We start from the raw sequence: 21,137 nt of genomic DNA on the forward strand, positions 1-21,137 counted from the left end.
TCCAGCAGTAGAAGCATCTTCTTCCTTTCTTACATCTCTTTTTAAGTCTTTAGTCTACATCTCTGCTTTAACAAAAGAGGCGTTTAATCTCTTCTTTAGCTAAAGTAATTGGTGCTGAATTTAATGGGATTAGGTGAAAGGACCCACCCAAATAACATCCAGAATAACACACCTAGAGGGAAAATGTCGGCCAGCTCTAAACTTGTGACCAGTTCTTGGATAAACCATGGGGGTGGGAAGAATTTAAAAAGAAGAGACACGCCTCAAAGTAAGAGCTTCCAAACAGCCAGACTCTTACACACGTGGCTGTAACACCTACTCATAGTAAAAGAAAAGGGCTTGCACCAAAGAAGCTTACTGAGGGACCGAGACATTGCACAGCTGTCAGAAAGAAACAAACTTTGAGGGGAGTTGGAGCTCTGCCCTTAATAATACAAAATCATAATAATGAATCCCAGAAATACATCCAAGATACTTCTTGCAGTCAGCTGTCTTAAAAGGGAAACAAGCAGAGATGCTCCTAGCTTGAGAGCTAGGAGAAGCCACCAAACACTACATGGCTGTACAATGTATTTCTGATAACACAGTATGGCAGTTGTTCTTTTTTTGCTTCTGACCTGTGCAATAGCGTAATCCGAGCAATTGGTTGCCTGCATGCCCTCATTGCCACTGATGCCCACTCCAACGTGAGCTGTCTGGATCATTCCCACGTCATTGGCACCATCCCCAATGGCAAGTGTTATGGCATTGACGTGTTTCTTGACCATGTCTACTATTTCAGACTTCTGTAGAGGAGATACTCTGAAAAGGAGAGAAAAAGGTGTCAGTTTCTTACATGCTGAGCTATGTGCCTTTCCCAAAAGGACAGCTGTAATCTACATTTAGAAGTATTCAAAGGGCAGTTGCTGGGAAGTCTCTTTATTCAACAACTAAGCTTCAGAAGCTGTGCCAAACTATTTCAAAAGGAGAAAGAAGCTTTAAAAATAGTTTCACATTTATCTACTTGCTCTTATTTTATGCAAAAGAGACCAGATAGGAAAGGTTTTAAAGCTTTGTTTTGCTCTCTCAGCCCCCCCCCCCCAATGCACTTCAACATAACCAGTGATGTTATACTGGGAGCACTGGAAAAGGGAGTTTCCTCTGTATACAACAGTTTATGGATTAGCAGTATAGGCACTTCCCTGTCTGCTGTCAACAGTGCATCTTCATCCAGGAGAATAAAGACCACAGATACATTCAGAGAGTAAACCAGAGACATTCTCAGTGGTTTGGCAAGAGGAACTGCAGGTTTACCTTATTCCCCACTCCAGTTTACCTCTCCATTTGCCAGTCCATCTTTCCAATCTCAGACTATGCAGTTAGGATCAGAAAGAATAAGACCTCTCTGATCTCACACTCGCGCTGCACACTGGTGCAGCTCTGACTTCAGTGATGATATTACTCAATTCTAAATCAAAATCAAAAGGCTGACTTAATGACATCTAAGTATTTCTATCAGTTTTATTGGTAATTACATTAACCTGATCATTCCCTCATTATGCATCAGTTCCAATTCAATAAAAATTCATGGAATTCAACAAAGCTCAGCTTAGTCTAAATCAGGGAGAAGTGGAAAAATACTCAGGACCAGGTTACAAGATTGGATAAGACACCCAAAATGCCTTTTTTTTTTTTTTTTCATGGGAAAGGTGGATCAGGTTACCAAATCACATGAGGTATTTTGGAAATACCTACATGTAGATTAAATATTTCCATTCTAACCCCATCTGTACAAACAACCCTAATTCCTTTCCCGATCAGTTTTAGTTAAAGTTCCAAATTATTTCATATTTCCTTAAATAAAGCTTTAGACAAAACTTTTCCACATCTCAAGTCAGCCACATAACACTCAACAAAAAGAATGTAACTGATATCTAAAAGCTTTTCTATTGAAATAAGGGGAGAATGGCAAGCTTCGGGAATGGGCGAGACAGAGGGTTTTTTACATGGCATTTTTTCCGGAGTCCATATATCCTGTGGGAGCAACTTACAGAGCCTTTAATACACCCAGCTGGATTACTGCTGATCAAAAAAAGCAGAGTTGTCTTGTTTAACATTTTGTTTTATGGCCTTGATTTTGTTTAGTGCTGATCAACTCAAAATAACTCGATGAGTAACTGGGGGAGAAAGACCTCCTATGAAAAAAATTGCTGGGCTCAAAATCCGTTTGTGAACTAAACCACCTGCGCAGTGTAGCAGCTGCCTTATTCCTCAAAGCTGAAAGCAGGAAAAAATTGACTGAGCCATAAAATTTACTTAAAAACACTGGATAGATTTATTAAGCACTCCACTACCTGGCAAGAAAAACACTGCTTGGCACCATAGGGGCCCAGTTAAATTGCCAACACAAAACCCTAACACATTAACCAACCTAAGATGCATGAAAGGTGTTGGTTTGTAATTGTAACTTACACATAATATACATTTGATGCAGAATATAGTCTGCACCAAATTTTCTCTCATACATACATACCTGCACACACCTCCCTTTCTCACCACCCCTTCACATAATAAAACACTAACGTATGGAGAAAGGAGTCAACAAGGACTTCAAGCCATAAAATGGGAACGCCAGAGGGATTCGGAGCCAGTTCTGGAGGGATGGACTGACAAGTGCACAGATCCCTATTACCAGCCCCAGGGGCATCTGCAGTGCACAAGACCATATACTTTTACCAGTCCCCTCGTGCAGTTATTTCATTTCAGCTGAGCACTGTGTGTATCTGCTAACATCCTCCTTGGGCATAAACATCTCTCAGCAGTCCAGTTTGGGTTCATTTAGTTTTCAGTTACATGGCAATAGAAATAGCTAACAAGTTCCCTGGTTTCAAATGTGCTTAAAGTAACACAATGAAAAGAGACAGACTGCAAACAGCATCTCTGATTCTGTAGCTTAAACTAGCAGCTTGTCTACAGATGTTTCAGACATGATCAGAATGTGTCAGAGATGCTCAAGCTTGTTCTAGTGCAATTTACCTGCAACATGTCAGGCAAGCTAACATAGCTTGTATTGACTTCTGTGCCTGCAAGAGTAGCTGTGGCTTCAGATTTAAAGTCAACTTTGCCATTAATGACCCATTATTTATCAAATCAACAGAATGCCCCAATATAAACATATTTATCAAATACTACATAATGTATACTTTTACTGCTTTTACTGTTATGACCAAATAAGGTTAATTACACCCAGTTATTTAATACCCAGTTAATGACTAACATCTTTATATGCCTAGTAAGGCTAAACAAGCTACAGAAAACATGAGATATATACTTTATGCACCAAAAATATTTCTGCACTTGGTTTAAGATGAAATGTAAAACAAGATTCCAGAACAGTGTTACTTATTATAGTTGTCAGTTCTAAACAGAAGCTTTATAGCAAGCATCTTCTGTGACACCCCCCCATCAAGTACAGTGCAAACATGGTTTGCTGCACACAATATATTAACTACAAGTTGTAAATTAAGATGGCTACTGGTTTCCTGAGGGGTTTTACTCCCCTCCTCTCCCAAGTCACTGTGTCTCCAAACCTCTTCTGCTTCTTATAATCTATTTAGTACCAACACATTGCATTAGATGATATTAATCCCCTCTGTCAGATGATCAGAGCTGCAGTCTCTTTCGACACATTTGATAGGTTGTCCACATGAATAACTGGAAGATTATAGTACAGGACACTATTAATCTGCAGATTCCCCCAGGTGATATCTTCGAAGGGAAGAAGGACTAGCCAATTCACAAAGATTTCTGGACAAATGAATAAGTTCAAAGCAAAAAGCATAAGGAAAGAAATATCTACTTTGGAGAAAATTTTGCAGCAACAGGCAACCAACTACTGGTAATAATCATCTGGTGGAACACCCCTGGCTTTCACTGCAGAGCTCACTGCAGCAATATGAGGGTGTAACCCTGGCCTTGACAGACAACCAAATAAGAGTTAAGATGTGTAACTGATGTTTTGCTCATCTAAATCTTGTTTGCTCATGTATTCATTCACCGGTCAGACAGCAGTGCTTCTTAGAAAGGTTCTTAGAGTGCAACTCAAAAGAATTACAAATGTTTGCTTATACCCAAGTTATTTTTATTGTCTCTGCTCAAAAGCACCTTTTACAACAGATACAATCAGCTTAGTGTAGACTGATTCTCATTTTTTTACACATACTCCCCGAAAAAATACCCCTCAGGTTTCAAATGCCACGATTACAGCTACCAGATCAAATCCGCAGATTCTTGCTCAAACTATTTCCCCAAGAATGTCAATTTAACCTACCCATGCTGCAGAGAGCCTGAGGTCAAAGCTGTGCCTTTATGAAGTGTTTAGTGTTCAATATTTGTTTGTTTAATATAAAGTGCTCATGAATGGTGGAAGGAAAGCATGAAGTTTCAGGCATACAGCAAACCTGCTACTTGCCCAGCTCTGGGACTTCCAGTAGCCGTGCTCTTGAGAGGGTAAAAGCTGGTATGAAAAAATGGGAGGCTTCCCCTAGTCTCAAACTTGATTAGCCTTTATCAGCACCTTTAACAGATTAATACAGAAAGCAGTTCGAATCCTGAATGAGAGGACTGATGCCTTGGTATCACATTGCTTCCTCTTTAATGGGATGGGTAGAAGCAAGAGAAGGCACAAAACACTGTTCCTTAGGAAGAATATGGGAGCCCAGAGCCTAAGATCCTCTGAAAGATATGGACCTAATTATCCTCACATCACTTAAATCCACAAGGAAGCTGTGGACGGAGGCAGAAGTAAGTAGTTTTCAGATGCCAGAGTACTTTATTGTTAACTATTGGTAAATACTTTAAGGTCCTTCTTGTACTTAGAGGAAGCTAATATAATAAATAGCACAGCTCACAGCACAGAGAAGAGACACAGCTGTTTTACACAGAGGATGTTATTGTAAGTGGCTTCCCACTGACTTCTGCAGATCAGCTCCCAGTAGCTTTAAACCTTGATTTTGTGTTCACTTCTTTAGGCTGGGTTCACATGTTTATGAGCAAACTTCTTACCTGATATATTCTGCCTGTCCAGAAATGTTCTACTCTTACGGTTTAGGCTTAAGGTAGTCCTGCAAAGAGCAGGAAGCTGGGCTCTATGATCATTATGAGTCCCGTCCAGTTTGAGATATTTTGTGATTCTACTCAGCATTTTGCTGGAAGGTTTCCTCAGACTTACTTTATTTCTTTAAGAAGAGAACTCAAGCACAGATGGAGGATCTGTCAGTTCTATTTTTCTTTATCAGGAATATTTAGAGGATAACCAGAGCTATTAACAAATTCCTATCAGCTCTGTCATGATGAAAAAACCAACAGTGATGATATTTTCAAAACTAAGTATCAGACATTTTATTTAGAAACCCACTTTGTTTGATAAATTTTTTTTAAATGTAGAAAATAAATAGAAAATCAAATATTCATTTTAACCAAGCAAAGCAATGTAACAGAGCTTTAACTTCATTTTTTTTAGGCACTGCAACTGATTTTAAAATCAATCAATTCCCTTACTGCAGTCAATCTGGCAAGGCAACTATCCCTCTTATTCCCAGTCTCCAGCTAATATATCAAGATGGATACAGTCACAGATGAGATAGGAAGGACACAATCAGCACAACCAGTCCTGTGTCACATAGGTCAGCTACACTCAGCAAGATACTATCAGCAGGAAGTGAAAAAGTTTCTTAATTCTGTCCTCCACATCTGTATTTATTGCACAGTCACAGATGCATGAAAGCAATTGATGGCAACTGTAAATAATACTCCTCACACAGCCCTAAAACTACAGTTGCATCATTGAAGATGCTTCAAAGTATACAAACATAAACCACAGATGGAAAATTAAAGTATTTCACAGAATTATTAGTTTTATTTATTGCATCCAAATCTCAAGGACCCAATGAAGAGAGGGTTCTGCTACAGAACTACCAGCTGAACTGCCCAACTATATGTAAAGACAGACATGATTAATACAGAAAAAGATACGTAAACTTGATTGAAGTCCTTTCATAAGACATAGGCAGAAAAAGATTGGGTAATTTCTAAGATACCAGTTTATATCCAGGCCATCCTACAAAGCCACAAAGAAAAGGCAGCCCCACAAGTTCTTCCACGCCTGAGCAAGGCACAGCTTGATACTGAGCCTATTCTCTGTTCTGTCTACGTGTTGGGTTTTGCAGGGATTTTGTTGTTTGCAGATGCCCTCCCCAAAATCAAGGAGACAAGAGCATTTCTGTTGAAGACTGCATACTCACCCCCCCCCCCATTTGATACAAAATACTCTTAAAACATTCTTACCCACACTTTTAAATCTTTTAATATTCATTTGTGAGAAGAGGAAGGCAAGGAAGGAAGCTGTTTAAAGCTCCTTCTGCTTCCATGCTCTAACAGGGATTAAGCACAAAGACATTAATGTATTTAACATTAAGCATTAATTTGATATTCTACTTCCTTGAAAGGCCTTGTTAATGCAACAACAGAGACCCTTAAGAGCACACCTTTACTGCAGTGAACATGATTTTACCCTGTCCTATCATAAAATACACTAGTACTTCAAAATGCTCAGTGACCTCATCCTTAGAAATGGAAGAGATGGGAGACAGCCTGGAAAGAGCCGAGAGCTATCAATAATATTGACATTTAAGTGTATGCATTGGTTCCCAGAAGAAGCAGCAAGATAAATTAACACACCACTAAAAGTAATGCTCAGAAAGCAAGGAATGAAACCGTGACATCATATTTAGCAGTTTTTAATTACACACTGATTTCTCCTGACACACACCAGGGTGCAGATTTCAGCCATGTGTCATGCAAACAAGGGCTAGTCATAAATTACAGTCATGATGCTCCAAGATATCTTGGGTAGACTTATAATGGTACAGTAACCCACACAAAACCAAGACTGAACAAAAGCACATGCGCTTCTTAAATCAAAACGATGCATATTACATTGAATGCTTTTCATTTACCAAGTGTTCTGAAGCTCCTTCACCTGCTGACAACCACAATTACACAGGGACTGGCTGCGGTGCAGTACTTACAACTTCGGAGACAGCACTGAGTGAACTGATGGATAGTTTAGTGTTCATAAAAAGCACCAAAGTAATGTGTCCAACTAAATACAAGTGCCTTCAGTGGAGACATCTCTATCTTCACTAACCGCACCCGCTCCTTTTATAGTCAATGGAGAGAAACAGGCACTTCCGCAGCACAATCCATCTGGCTTATTTTAGACATGTACTTTAAGGGTACAGTTCATCTCCTCTAATAAGTGCTCTTATCTCTCCACCACAGTAAAGAGGGCTCAAGGTAACTAGTTCACATGAAAAAGCCTACTACTGATGAAAAATTACACTGCATGAAACCCATCTTGCATTACTGGAGTGCTAAATACCTTCAAATTAACCAGGTGCATAAGCTTTTTCTCTCTTGCTTTCTGATAAGGTAAAACGTCTACTTTCTCCCAACACAGGCACCCAATGCTGAAATGACAGACAGACCATGTCCTCCTTCCATTCTCACAATTCTCACTTCTTGATTGTGCTTGCAGCTCTTGCTAATTCTTTTCTACAGTAACTTCCTAGTCCCACCTCTTCTGAAGATGGTCAACCATAAATCTTACAAAACCCCTGCTGGCTTCTGTAAGAATCACCACAACTCCACCATCCTTGGTCATTTCAGCTGCAATCTCACTTCTCCATACTTACTTTTCCGCCCCCTAGGCAGATCATGCTCCAAAGTGCTTCACCGCTTAACTCATCCAAATTTACCAGATTTGTTTCAAGCCTATTTTTTAATTTTAAAGAGTTTTAATCCTATTTCACTTATGAGAAGTCTCATTTAATCTTACTGTAGCTAAAATAAAAAAATACTTCAGTTCTTTTTCAGCCTGACATGTCAGTTACACACCTCCTGAACAGCATATATATTATTTCTAAATTTCAGGTTATCCAGAATAGGGATATGATGCCTACCATGGCTCTGTCAAAATGCATGCACACACCCCCACATACAGGCTCATAGAACTTGTGAATGGCAATTCTCTTTAATGGTTACCAAAATAGTTCCTTCTGCATCACTTTAGGTATAATAGAAATGGCCTCTTAATATAAAGCTCTCTTTGCAGTTATAAAGCCACCGAATCATAGACAGTCTTATGAAGAGGAAGAACTCAAAACTCATTTAGTATCTTTTTACCACAAAAACAAAGACTGCTTTTTTCCTAATTCTATGTATTTTTTAATGTATATATCACTAAAAAATTTCTCACTTCCATTCCATATTTTGGCAACTCATTTGCCATTCACAGTTGCCACTGAAATGATTTCCAGAGGACAAGGACTAAGAAATAATCTCTTTATAAGCTTGATTCAATGAATTGAGCAGGTGATAATACACAGTGCCCCAGTGAACACAGGGTTAAGTTTCAAGTCAGCATATTCTTCCACTTTGATATCACTGCCTGCATGTTTCTGCCTCGATTGCCCTTCCCCCAACCTTCTTTATGGGGCAAAGATTAAATAGGGAAAATCTATTTTGGAAAACGAATGATCTGCAAAGTGATGAGTTGGCATAAACATGGGGCTGAATGGAAGGCTATTTTGCATTTTTAACTATAATGGTCACTAGTGGCAACAGCTATAATACGTTTTTAAAGTGAAACTAACGTATCAAATTAATTTTGAGCTTCCCTCAGCCCAAGCTGATTAAAGCTCATTCATTTCCATGCTAATGAGCCTGAGCAGTTCTCATGCAACAGAAAAATCAGCGTTTTCTAATGATATAGCAAACAAATTTTAGCCTGTTAAACATAGAGATTTATAACCTTTAGAACCTCGAGGACATGCAGAGAGCGAGCACCCACGTGTTCCACACAGTTGCTTATAGACTTTTGCAACACATGGTGAAATTAAGTGCCTATGGGCATTGATAAGCGCATCAGCCCATTTAGTAAGGCTCTACCCTGCAATCAAGTCAACAGATGACTTGGTAGAGCCAGGGAGAGAGCCTGCCCCTAGAAGCAGAGCAGCAATGCTGTGGTAGTATCAGCCACGCCATGTGGGCAGTACAGTCTGCTTTTCACTCACTACAGCTCAGAAAAACAAACTGCAACAGCCTCAGACAGCATTACTTTTGTAAACTACTGCTTCTTTCAGGATCATACACCTAAGAAACAAACCACAAACACTGATGTGGTAGGAAGATGAAGGGAGATGTAGCTAGCAGATAGCTTGCCATTCCAACAGCACTACAAACATTGACCATTTCTTCATTCCAAATTCTAATAACTATGCGTGATTTGTTTTCTCTCCCTCTACAAAAAAAGTCTGGAATTTAAAAGGAGAATGCATATAAATGATCAACCTGCAACTATACACTATTGTTCGAAAGCCCACAATTCCCCAATTACATGGTCCTGGAACAGAGCCAGTGTGAAGCAGGGTATCTCACCCAGTAATTATCATCAGAATAATTATCATCATTACTGCTACATGCAGTATTGTGCTGAGGACCCACTATCCAAAATCAAAGTACCACCTATTTATAAAAAGGGAAATGTTCAATTTCAGAATTACCAGTGTACTTCAGAAATGAGGGTCAAGTCGTATCAGGGAAACAAGGTGATCTCCCCCATTTTCCCCCCCCCGACAACAGAACAGAAATACAAGTTATTTCCCACCCTTCCTTGAACCCCGGTCTCTATTTAAAAAGAACAAAATGCTAGTAGTGAATTCCCTAAATCTTCAGACATTTAGGCAAAAAAAAAACAAAAAAAATAACTGAACTTCTGGCTTTCACAGTCTCACCACAGGCAGGGGAGTTGAGCATCAGAGAGTTGCAAAGATTAAAAATATTCAGACCACTTTCAGATAGAAAAGACATTGACAACAAGGAGTCAGCCTGGGACCAGATCACTCCTGGTCAACTACCAAACCTGCACTCTGTTCAAAGCCAGGTTAAGTATTAACTTAGAGAAAAACATTCTCAGCACACTCACTACGCCCAAACTCAAGCTGCAAGAAAGGATTTTTACATCAATCTCTAAGTGGGGAAGGGAAAGAGGAAAAAGAAACCAGTAATATTCTAGAGCAAAGGCAGCTATACACTAAGCACATAATTAAAGTGCAGCATTAAAATATGGCATCTAGAATAAGGGGGTGCTTTTGTCATGTTTAGTCACCACTTACACTAGAAGTTAATATGACCAAGTTTACATCAAGAAGGTTTAGTAACAGCATCTCTGCCCCTGGCCAGCCACTAGCATGGCCATCTTGCTAACCCTTGAAACACATGGTTCCAACACAGCCATATCTTGGTGAATGGTACTGTACTCAGGTTTAAGATACAGAAATACCCTGTGGCTTGTGAGAACAATGTTGATTGATATCAGCTGCTTCTGTAAGAACAAACCAGAAACACACAGACTGCAGAGTGAACACAACATATACTGGTCCCCTGCAACCCTGATTTTCAAGCACCTTTCAATTGTGAGGACCCCACTGCAGAGAAGAGCATGTCAAACCGAAGCTGCACGTCAGAGGCTCACACAGGACATTAGCACACTTTAATAGCTATGGCAGCTCTTGGACAAGAAGAAGCTGACCATGTCCAGTCTCAGCCTGCTAAAACTGGGGAGCAACTGCTTGAACTGACTGTCCCCAGAAGCTTGTCCAAGCATTTTGGAGCCATCCAGGAAAAGTCAGGGAGCTCTTTAACAGTACGGGATAGACAGTCACAGTCCAAGTGTCCATGCTTACCCCTTAGCACTCTTATTGAGAGTGCACGCACAGCCAGAAGTGCTTAACGCAGAGCAAAAGCCTTACAAAACACAACTTCCTGTTTCTTCCAGACTTGCATTGACTTCAGAATTATGCCTCTTGGAAAGCTCCAAGTTGGCCATTCTGCTGCTACTGAAAGGAATCTACAGGGGTTTTGAAGAAAATGCAAAGAAACTGCAGTTTTCATTTCCTGCGTGTCACCTCTCAGAACCGATTCTTTTGCACATATGATTTTTAGTTTTAGTCTCATCCATATTTCTGACCACAAGATCAGCCAGCATCTGCACAGAACAGCACTCCATGGAGTACTGACAGCCAAAAAAGAAAAAAAAAAGGTAAAAGGGATAGCTCAAACTAGGCCAACAATTTTGCTTCCTGAATTAGACTAAGAATACAGAACTAGTAGCCAAGTCTTGACAATGTCAAACCTTTTCACCTTTCGAACACAAAACACTGCGGTTCCAGTCTTGTTACATACATGCTCGTGGTTTCACAGGACATACTTAGTGCTAAATAACATGCTGGTACAGGCTGTCCCTTCCTTCACCCCTTTTACTGAAGGGGAATAAAGAGACACCTGAACAATTATACATCAGGATGTTTAGAACAGGAGAGAAAAATGCAGGTGCATTTAAGTTAAGCTTTTCCTGAAAGCAAGCAGAAGGATACTGCCTGAAGGGCCTTCTTTCCTGGAGAGAAAACCAGCTTTGAAACATTTCAGCAGGCATTATAATGAGCCTTTTTCTATTAACTTAAAATTTATCTTTTAGGGTGACCTGATGAGCAGCTGAGTACCTGCATGAAGTACCAGTCCATTACTAGGGCAGAGAAGAGCAGATTACTTCCATGTCCACTTGTGTACCAGACTGGTCTTACGAGAGACGTGTCCTCTTCACTGCTACAGTGATTTTAATCACTGGGCTGCTTCAGACCATCAGACCCATGGTAAGGTTGAATTGGATCATGTCCAAGTCATTAGTGTTAAATGAAATGTGAATTATCAGACTGAGCTACCTTACTGTTGCTAAGGTAACTTAAACCACCCATAGCCTAGGCTACAACTGGAAGAGCTATATGAGCCAGACTACATGAAACAGCTTAAAAAGATACCATAGAAATTGAGACAAAAAAGGAATTCCCAGAAGGCGAACTGCATTCGCTGGCACTTCACTTAAGCAAGATCAGAAGTAAAAAAAAATTGGGAAGAAAAATGATGACTTGTCCAGTGCTGAAAAATTGATGGGCTCTGTAGGAATCAGGAAAGCAGCTTTTGTGAGTTAGATGGGATACTCTTCCACATGTAGCAGAGTATAGCAGTAAGGCTAAATTGATGCCATCTTTTATAAATCCAGTTACAAAAAGCAAGTCAGCTTACAGTGCTCTCTGTCTAGAGAAAGGCCTGGAGTCTACGCATGCTCACCTGACTTAATGGAATGGCTTTTATAGCAGCACATAATCTAATCAAATTGAACTTTATTTTAGTTACAAACTAAGATTTGGAAACCTAAGTTCACACAAACCTGGTCACTATATATCAGAAGTTTATAAGCTTAAATATTAACACACTGGAAAAATTCAAGTAACAGCAATTAATATTGAAATTACAACGCACTGAAAACTTGCATAGCCAAACAGGCTACTGGTGGAAAAAGTGAGCCCCACTTTCAAACATAACCCGGAAACTGGAAAGCTTTTACGACACATTGCAGAGGCTGGATATAAATGTCTTAATTGGAAAAGCTGTACTTTTTGAAGGACTCAGCAGACATACAGTGCCTTCTACTACAAGCTCCTACTAGCTCTACAGCTACTCTACACAGCAGGATACAAGGCACAGTAATGTACATACTATCTTTAAATAAACTGTGCCCAAGAGAGATTAGAGAAGGGAGGGGGGAAGATGGAGACAATAAACAAGAGGCTGTTCACAAGTCTTCTAAAATCAGATGTGCCAATAGTTTGGTAATGACAACTGTGTTTGGGAATTCATTGTCAGTTCACATGGCACAGCTTGCACTCTAACCACCAAAGCAGCAGGCCCTCCTGCTGGGCTGCCAGAATTCATTTTTAGGGCACTATATTTTCTTAAACTAAGTTTTGAAAAGCCACTTCACTTCGTATACATCTATACAATTCTCTGTACCATCTTTATCCAAATAGGGTCAGAGCAGTCTTGCTAAAAAATTGCTGGCAGTGATGTGCAAGGCACAGGCAAAGATAGCTACCACACAGTTTCCAGGAGAACTCCACAACTCTAATCAAACATGAAGGTGGTCAAATCACTCAGTTCATGCAGATGGAGAGATTATACGAGCAGCTCTCCTGTGAGTATAATGGAAAACCATGAAGACTACAGACTGCTAATAGTCTTACACTCACAATCGATCGTGACTTCAAAATCAAAGCTAACACTTTGAATTAAAAAAAAACTCTGTAAAAACAGACCAAATGCCAAAAAAAGTAAATTACTAACTCTTCTACATGTGAAAAAAAAAAAACAACCCAGATTTACATGGAACAGAAAACCTGCTTATTTTCTACATTTACTTGGCTACAATAATACTGTAGTTGTCCTGCTGTTTAATTTTTAAGTCCACAGATTTTATGGTCATTCACATCACTCATATCCAGTATAAATAACAGTCCAAATGCAAGCCAGCATGCTGGAGCAGAGCAATTACTAGCCCAAGTGAGGATCTGTTTTAATGGATTTGAGACATAAGTAATACATCATTCTCTGTATAAAATATAGTTCATGGGAATAAGGTCAAAAATAAGTGTTCAACTGGCAACAAAGTACCATGAGAGTCCATCCTGCTCGGAACTATCAGTAATCCAGATGCTGACAAAAAAGGATACCCTCAGCACATCTGCAGATGACACTGAACTAGGAAAACTAGCTTACAAGGAATTGCAGGGCTTTTAGTCAAAGAAACCTTGAGGAATTCAGAGAATGAGCCCAACTGCACTGTTAGGGTGATCAAAGCACATCATGCAGGGTAGTGACTCAGTACACAAATGTGACCAAGACAAAGACAGAAGTTATGATCAGCTCTCAGCACATGTGAGGCAACATCTTCTCACCCAGGTTTAGACCCCAAGTTGAAAAGAGAAACTGGAAAGACACCAGCAGAGAATTACTAAGATGGTCAGGGGTCTAAAAATACACTGTAAGAAGAGGTGTCACCTGGGCTTGTGCAGATGAGGAGTACTTTAACAACAACAGTGTACTACTGCTGAGTTATTTGAACTCTCCTGACATATCAAATAATGTAACAATGGACAACAGCCACAGACTGTAAACTGGGAAGTTCAGGTTGGATACTGTGGATGTTTTCACAAAGGTGTTGAGCAGTGGAAAAGATCTGACAGAAGGGTTGGGGAATCTTTGCCCACAAACATTTTCCTCAGCTCAGCTACAGAAAATCATGACTGACACATTCTACTTTGGATGACAACCCTGCACTGCGCAAGAGGTTGGACTAGGCCTTCAGAGGTCCCTTCCATCTAAACTGTTCTATACCCAAAGTCTCAGTTTAGTGACAGTAGAGGCACATCCCTACTAAAGGACTAATATGGTCCCCAAAGAGAGTTCCCATGTGGTTCTGTCACACAGAAAGGTCTGAATTTCAAACAAGGATGCTTAGTACACATGCTGCCTTGTGTGCTAAAGGTCTCCAGTGAGACACAGTATAACTGGGCACTGCAGTGGAGAAGTGACCTCATCTCCTTCCCCTACATGTAGTCATCAACCCATGTTATTGGAGCACTTTCTGCAGGTAAACAATCTTCTCCTTCCAGCCTTGCCTTTTCCTCATCCATCAGCACTTCAGACTCTTCTCACCATCACATCATCCCCTTTCTTTTGCCTGAATGACCTACTGGTGTTTAAGTTATTTATACAACTTTGTGCATCATTACCTTAACTTCAGGGTTTTTTAACAGTGGATACATTAGACTTGGCAACTTTAAGTTAACAACACTTTGGGTAGACACTATAAAATGTCTTGGTTATTTTTATGCCACAGGCTCCTCAGAAAAGAAGAAAACCCCATCTGGTATAAAAGCCAATCCATCAAAAGAAATAAACAGATCTCTTGAGAAAGCTAGACAGCCAGCACAGACTCAACAGAAACTGCTCTGATCCAGCAAAAAAGCTACACATGGGAAAGATTCCTTCCAAAAGGGTCCGTTCTCAAAGACTTACATTTTTTTAGAAGCACTCTCCATATTAAAATGTTAATTTTTGCTAGATTTAGAAATAGTAATCTCATCAGTACACGTCTGACCATAACACAGTTTTCAGAGGAAGTCAGACCTTGTAGTAACAGATATTTCGAGGTGTGTCCCCCCCCACACCTCTGCTAGATAAAAGGAAATTGAGAACTAGATCTAACAGCCTTAATTTTAGAAAACTCATCAGGAATAAATAGTTGAACTGAAAACTGACCATTAAACTCACTTCTGTATAACAGCTGCTATGAAATTTTAGCATACGTATTAGAGTTGGAATCTTCTTAAATGCTATGTCACATATTTGTGTTTCACTGCTAAGAAGAAAAGGTTTGACTGAAGACACAGAGGTTCTAAGAAGAACAAAACCCTCTTCAATTGCATTGTGCCATAATTACCATGGCCACTGCTAAATTCTATATTAAGATTTCCTAGACTTTTATATGAGCCATACATTTATTCTTCTCTATCCCTTCCTACATTTGACTACATATCTATGACATCTATAAAACAGAATAAATAAGACTATTAGGAAAGCCACAGATGCATTTTAAGTGGCTCTTTACTCAGTTTAATAGCTGACGGTAATCAATATGAGCCCAGTCTAAACCTAATCCTTCTATGGATGTTATTATGCTGAATAAGGTCCAGTTGATCAGACAGTCCTCTATAGACCTGGTTTCTCCCAATAAGTTCATCTTAAGTTTTCAAGCAAAATTACATCCACGTGCCATGCAGAAATTCTGAATATTTAGCATTGGCAACTGCTCTTGCATTATGGAATGCAGCAGTAAAGAAAGATATCTACTCAGTTGTGCATGCTAACCCATGAATGAAGGAAACCATCACAAGAGTCACCAAGACTCCTCTTCCCATCTGAAGCATTTGCCTAGTTGCTAGAGAGACTGAAGAATTGCATTTTTTAAGAAAGAGGAGGGGGAGGAGGGAACCTTTCCCAACCATGTAACTCGAACTGGAATAACTGCTATTTCAAATATACGTGGGTCAGAAATAGCAGCACAGCTCAAAGGAGCTGCGGTCATACTGTTTACTCTCCTTTTTGACATAAAAGCCCCTTTTCCTCTGTGAACAGTTCTTAACGCAGAAACATCTAAATGTATGCTAATGCCCAACAGAGCTGTAACTTCCTTTGATTGATTCAACAGTACTGAAAGTACCAGGGAAAAAGATCAAACCAAGTATTATACAAACAACGAATGTCTTCAATATGTTATGTGTCAGAATGAAAGCTGAAAGGATCTGAACAAGCCAGCTACTAATGTCTTACACGGCTCTGAAAGTGGCAGCGTTCTTAAGTGCTTGCAGATAAAAGTGTTTTTCTTAAGTTGTGACACCAATTTATAGAGCTCTGTAATATAATGAAAGTGCTTTGATTTAACATGATTTATGAAGCAAAAGCCCTTCTGGTGTCTTCAGGAAAAGCACAGGAGTTTACAATAAACACAAGATAATTAAGTAATTTTGCAGCCAGTTACTCTCCTGAAACCACAATTAGGAAAATAAACATGGCCTCCCCTCTTTCCTTTGTATGCTGTTTAAAACTCCTTCTGCCTTCGATTCCACTGACTCACCTTTCTTTCAACAGCCTCTCACTGGAGAGCTTCCAGTGACAAACTTCTCTGGCATTACTTTAGCGAAAACATTTTCATCTTACAACTAGTCCCAGTAACCTGTTTTTCTACAAGGCTGCTGTAGTGTTTACAGAAGAACACTAAGACACACACAAAACTAAATCTGAACAAATGGCATGTAACTCCTTCAAGTGTGTCACAAGTAGTACAAACTGTGGTGCAGTGTGTTACATTTCACCCTCCCAGGGTTCAGCATGATCGTCTTGTTTTGAGGGTTTTTTTCCTGATGTTTACTCTGTAACTGGAAATTATGCAGTTGCTAGGAAAACAAATCCCTGGACTGACCATGTCCCACATGTGCAAAACATAAGGATAAATCAGTTGTTCCTTGAGGTATAGACAGATGACTAAGTCCATTTCAGCAGGCAGTGATAAAGCTAGAGAACAGGCATTTTGTCCTCTGGGTAACTGGTAGAAGCAACAACAGGAATAGGATTTAGAAACCAGAATCCACTGTTCCATCCTCAAGTAGCCCAATAGGAGATGGGTAGTGCACCTTACCTCAACCTGATCTCCCACAGTCTAAAGAGGACGCTTAAACTAAGCCTGTTTCACGGGGTACCTTTAGTATGCATAACAAGCCTAGCCTGCAAAAGCATCTTAGACAAATTCAAGATAGGTACTTGTTAGGCTTAGTCTTTCTGGCCTTGCCTAGAACATGACTAGCTAGAAGTCATTTGTTGACAGACCTTCAGCACACCAGCTGTTAGGCAAGGCTTTGGAGCACATTGTATTTCTGGACCTAGGAATCTCAGCTCCATGTGAGGAAATTGCTCAGCTATGTCCAAAAGGGCAGCACCTTTAGAAATCTGCTAAACAAATTACAACCCTGATGGCACCCAATGAAATCACCAGGATATAAAAGCAAAAGGAGATATTTTTACTGCATAATAAAGAACATCTCTGTTCAGGGTGCGATTGTAGACTAATCTCTAATTTGCATTAGGGTTTAAATACATACAGAAAGAAAGATTTAAAATCTAAAGAAAAAATTATGCAACCAAGATGCAGACACAGCTGCTGGAAACAGAGATCTCACATTCACTAATCATATACACATTCCCAAGGCAGCTACTACTGGTCACTGTTCAAAACAAAAACTGGATTAGACTGGTTCTGGTCCAATCTAGACACTCAAATATGAAACCAGGCTTAAGATCATTACCTGACAACTACAGCAAATGTAAGTTTCTATATGTATTTATCACAAGCCAAAGACCAGCTAACATGCAGTATTAACCATAAGTTTGGAGATGCCGTACTAAAAACCTCTTGGAAGAGAAAAGGTGAGGCGTTACACTCCTGCACCGCAGGCCTCCTTTTGCTCTTGTTCTGTTCTAACCTTAACTAACTCCTCAATTTTTGTAAGCCATATATCTGAAGGGGGTAGTAATCGTAAAAATCAAATCTAGATCTTTACAATCTAATTCCATTTCACTGCATGCATACCACAGCTCCTCCTCTTCAGCAGTAAGAGACAAAACTAAGAACATACAACAGCAATTGAATGTTTTAAAAAGAATATTCAGGCTTTGACAGACTATTACTACGAAGGAAATCCTCTCAAAAAATAGGCAGCATAGGAAAAAGAAAAAAAGTTATAGAAAGCACACCTACCACTATTCCTAAGATGTCAGACAGCTAAAAAGGAGAATTAAATTCTTCATCCACATAATTCAGTACTTACTGATATTTTTCTTACTTCAGTGGCAGTTGTCTTACATGCCTAATTCAGCTAACATACTTCCAGAAGGCAAAGCACATGGGAAAGACAAAGGGATACAAAGCAAAATCCCAAAGACCTCTCACCAGGAGAGAATAACAATGACCTTATTACACCAAGATTACCTTCTGCAAGGGCTCACACATGGCCTGCAAGTATCTCAGTACTAACTGTACTACGTGCTCTATGACAAAATGTTGGGCACCACTACGTAGTTGAAAGACTTGGAGATCAATCTACCTACCTTGGTTTGGATAATTGCATCCATTCATTACTCCATTTGGACAGATGTCAGAGGGTGCTTCAATCCACACACAGCACAATAAAATTTGCACCAGGCAAACTGATTTTTCCTGCTACAGAAAATTTCCTGTTTGTCTCAAACAGCCTGCTAGACTGCAGCTCCTCAGTTTTACTACCAAAATATCTTCTAAACAGAAAATGCTTAGTGAAAACAGCCAATTACTCCACTGAAGAATATTTTTCTTCTGCTGCACAGACTTCTAAGTGGGAAAAGAACCTGCGTGAAGCTTGGTTTTCAACACAGCACTATGAAGAGCAGACAAAAAGCTTACTGCTTCCTGAACACAGGAAATAAATACTCCTCTCAGTGCTCCAGAATCCCAAGGAAGCTTCCAGATGTGCAATGAGGCAACTTGATGATTTCTGCAACAAATGCACCAACTAACACCATATTTTAGGAAGCACACAGTAAGATGCTGAGGATCAGTTTTGTCCAGATTGTTATTTCTCTCCTATTCCTGAAAGAGAACTGTAAAGTTTCCTCAATCCAGGTTGTTGACACAAATGAAGACATTTTAGAAGGGCAATACATCTAATGCAACAGTGAGCCTGGAAGCTGCTCTGGCACACCTATGTACCACTGATGTTTGCTGTGTCTGCTGAAATCTCACTCCACTCCCACTAAAAGTCCTGGCTTATGAAAACAAAGAAATTGATAAAAATCAAAGTTTCTCTGAAAGTTTAAGTAAAGGAAACCACACTGGCCCCCAAAGGGATTAACATTTGGAAAGACCAGTTTGATCCAGAGAATTGAGTGATCACGGAAGAAAGTGATTATTCCCATTATAATCTGTTTACACCAGATTTTGGCCAGATTCCCACTCACATTTCTTTAATTATGCCTGCATAAACAGAAGTATTACACATCCGATTCAGTACCATCTACAGTTAGGGAAGAGATGTCTGTAAAACAAAGTTTCATTAACGAAACAGTATTTTACAACGGGTCACTGAAAGAATGCAAAGTCATCTCCACCAAGCAGTTGAACCTCACAGAGCTGCAGGGTTCGGTGAGAATGACCTAAACTGCAAGCACGTTAATACACAGCCAGCATCCTGTTAATACCACCAGGGGCTGGTCTTATTTCATTTACATATGCCATAAAAATCTTTCCTGGAGAAGAATATTGCATTACCGTATGCAGATTTTCAACCAGGAAACTGAACTTGAGGACAGCACTCATGAGACCTGGCTCTTAAAAAAATAAAACCGTGGAAGAAAGGAAAAGGAATAAAGCAGCCAGTAAACTAGCATGCATTTCTTCTGCACTTTAACTTTCCTGTTCAAAAAGACATTAAATATCTGCACCAAATGGAAAGGAAATATGCAGCAGCCTAGCAGTGCCATCTGTTTATTCTGGTACATGAATGGATAAATTAACAGCAGCATTCCTCACCGCACCAGCATCCCGTCAGACAGCTGCCCTGCCAAGTGCCTCTGCTCTCAAAGTCTGCAAAAGTTAAGCATGATATTCTGGCCAGTGTAGTCCTGGCCCCCCTCCTAGAAGATTCTGTTAATTATGCCAAGGTCTGTTAAAATTACGTACAGGGTTCTCTCAATGCATGTCTCCTCAGCTAAGTCTAATAGCTCTCTAACACTTCTGGTTTGTCAGGTCTCCAAATGAAACAAATGAAAGCCAGTGGAGAGACACTAAGTGTCCCCATACCCCTTCAGGAACGGATTTAACACTACTGAATTACTGAACAGAATGCCACAAAGAAATATAGGCTTTCCATTTCCTAATGTACAGTATCACTGGATGCCTATACTGCCTGTTTGGACAGCAGGATTAGCCTCCTGTATGCTTCTACCTACTTGACGTTACCATCTACAGCAGTGATTTATGCACCTGGTGTCAAGAAGTTCATTAACTCCACAGATGGAGCAGAGGGTTTTAAGACTACCAGAAGCATACACTCCAGGGCTGAAGTGGGTGCAAGAAGATGAAGAGTTGGGAAAAATACAGCATGACATGAAAGGGAAAGGAAAGCAAAGGGAAAGGCCAAAGAAGGTGAGAAAATCAGTGCTGGAAGCCTGTAAGACTGAAGTACCCAAAGCAGGAACTGAAATAGCTACAGCTCCAACTATTCAGGAAAAACCCAAAGAGAGGCTGAGGGGCCTTTGTGAGAAGGAAAAGAAGGAAAAACAGGGGAAGGGGGAGAAAAGGAACAAACTACTAAAAGGTCACGACATGAGACATTGCAGGGTTTAAACACAGACTGAAGCTATTTCCTGTTTTAAAACTGAGAGAAAGTATTGATTAATATCAAGGCGGCTGATTTAGGATAACGTAAATCAAACTTTTCAAGAGGTAAAACGCCAAGAATGTTTTAGCTTTCAGGAAAAGGTGGAGTTTGGGGTTTTTGTCCCGTCCCCATCTTCAGTAATAGCTCTGTGTAAACACATTTAGCCTAATATAG

The 21,137-nt window shown here is 39.9% G+C and overlaps 1 protein-coding gene across 3 annotated transcripts in view; it reads right to left on the bottom strand.

The window, feature by feature from the left end:
• The window catches only part of ATP8A2 (ATPase phospholipid transporting 8A2), a 335,578-nt gene that overhangs the window by 155,865 nt on the left and 158,576 nt on the right, over positions 1-21,137 (bottom strand). For all 3 annotated transcript variants that reach the window (XM_061374620.1, XM_061374621.1, XM_061374622.1), the window contains one exon: positions 618-801. In XM_061374620.1, coding sequence (XP_061230604.1) covers positions 618-801 — 184 coding nt within the window. The remainder of the gene's footprint in view (positions 1-617; positions 802-21,137) is intronic.

This window comes from Neopsephotus bourkii, unplaced genomic scaffold (assembly GCF_033783945.1).
Source record: "Neopsephotus bourkii isolate Nb327-2 ecotype Australia unplaced genomic scaffold, CSIRO-AGI_Nbou_v1 NB_1638, whole genome shotgun sequence".
In the NCBI taxonomy this organism is placed as follows: Eukaryota; Metazoa; Chordata; class Aves; order Psittaciformes; family Psittacidae; genus Neopsephotus; species Neopsephotus bourkii.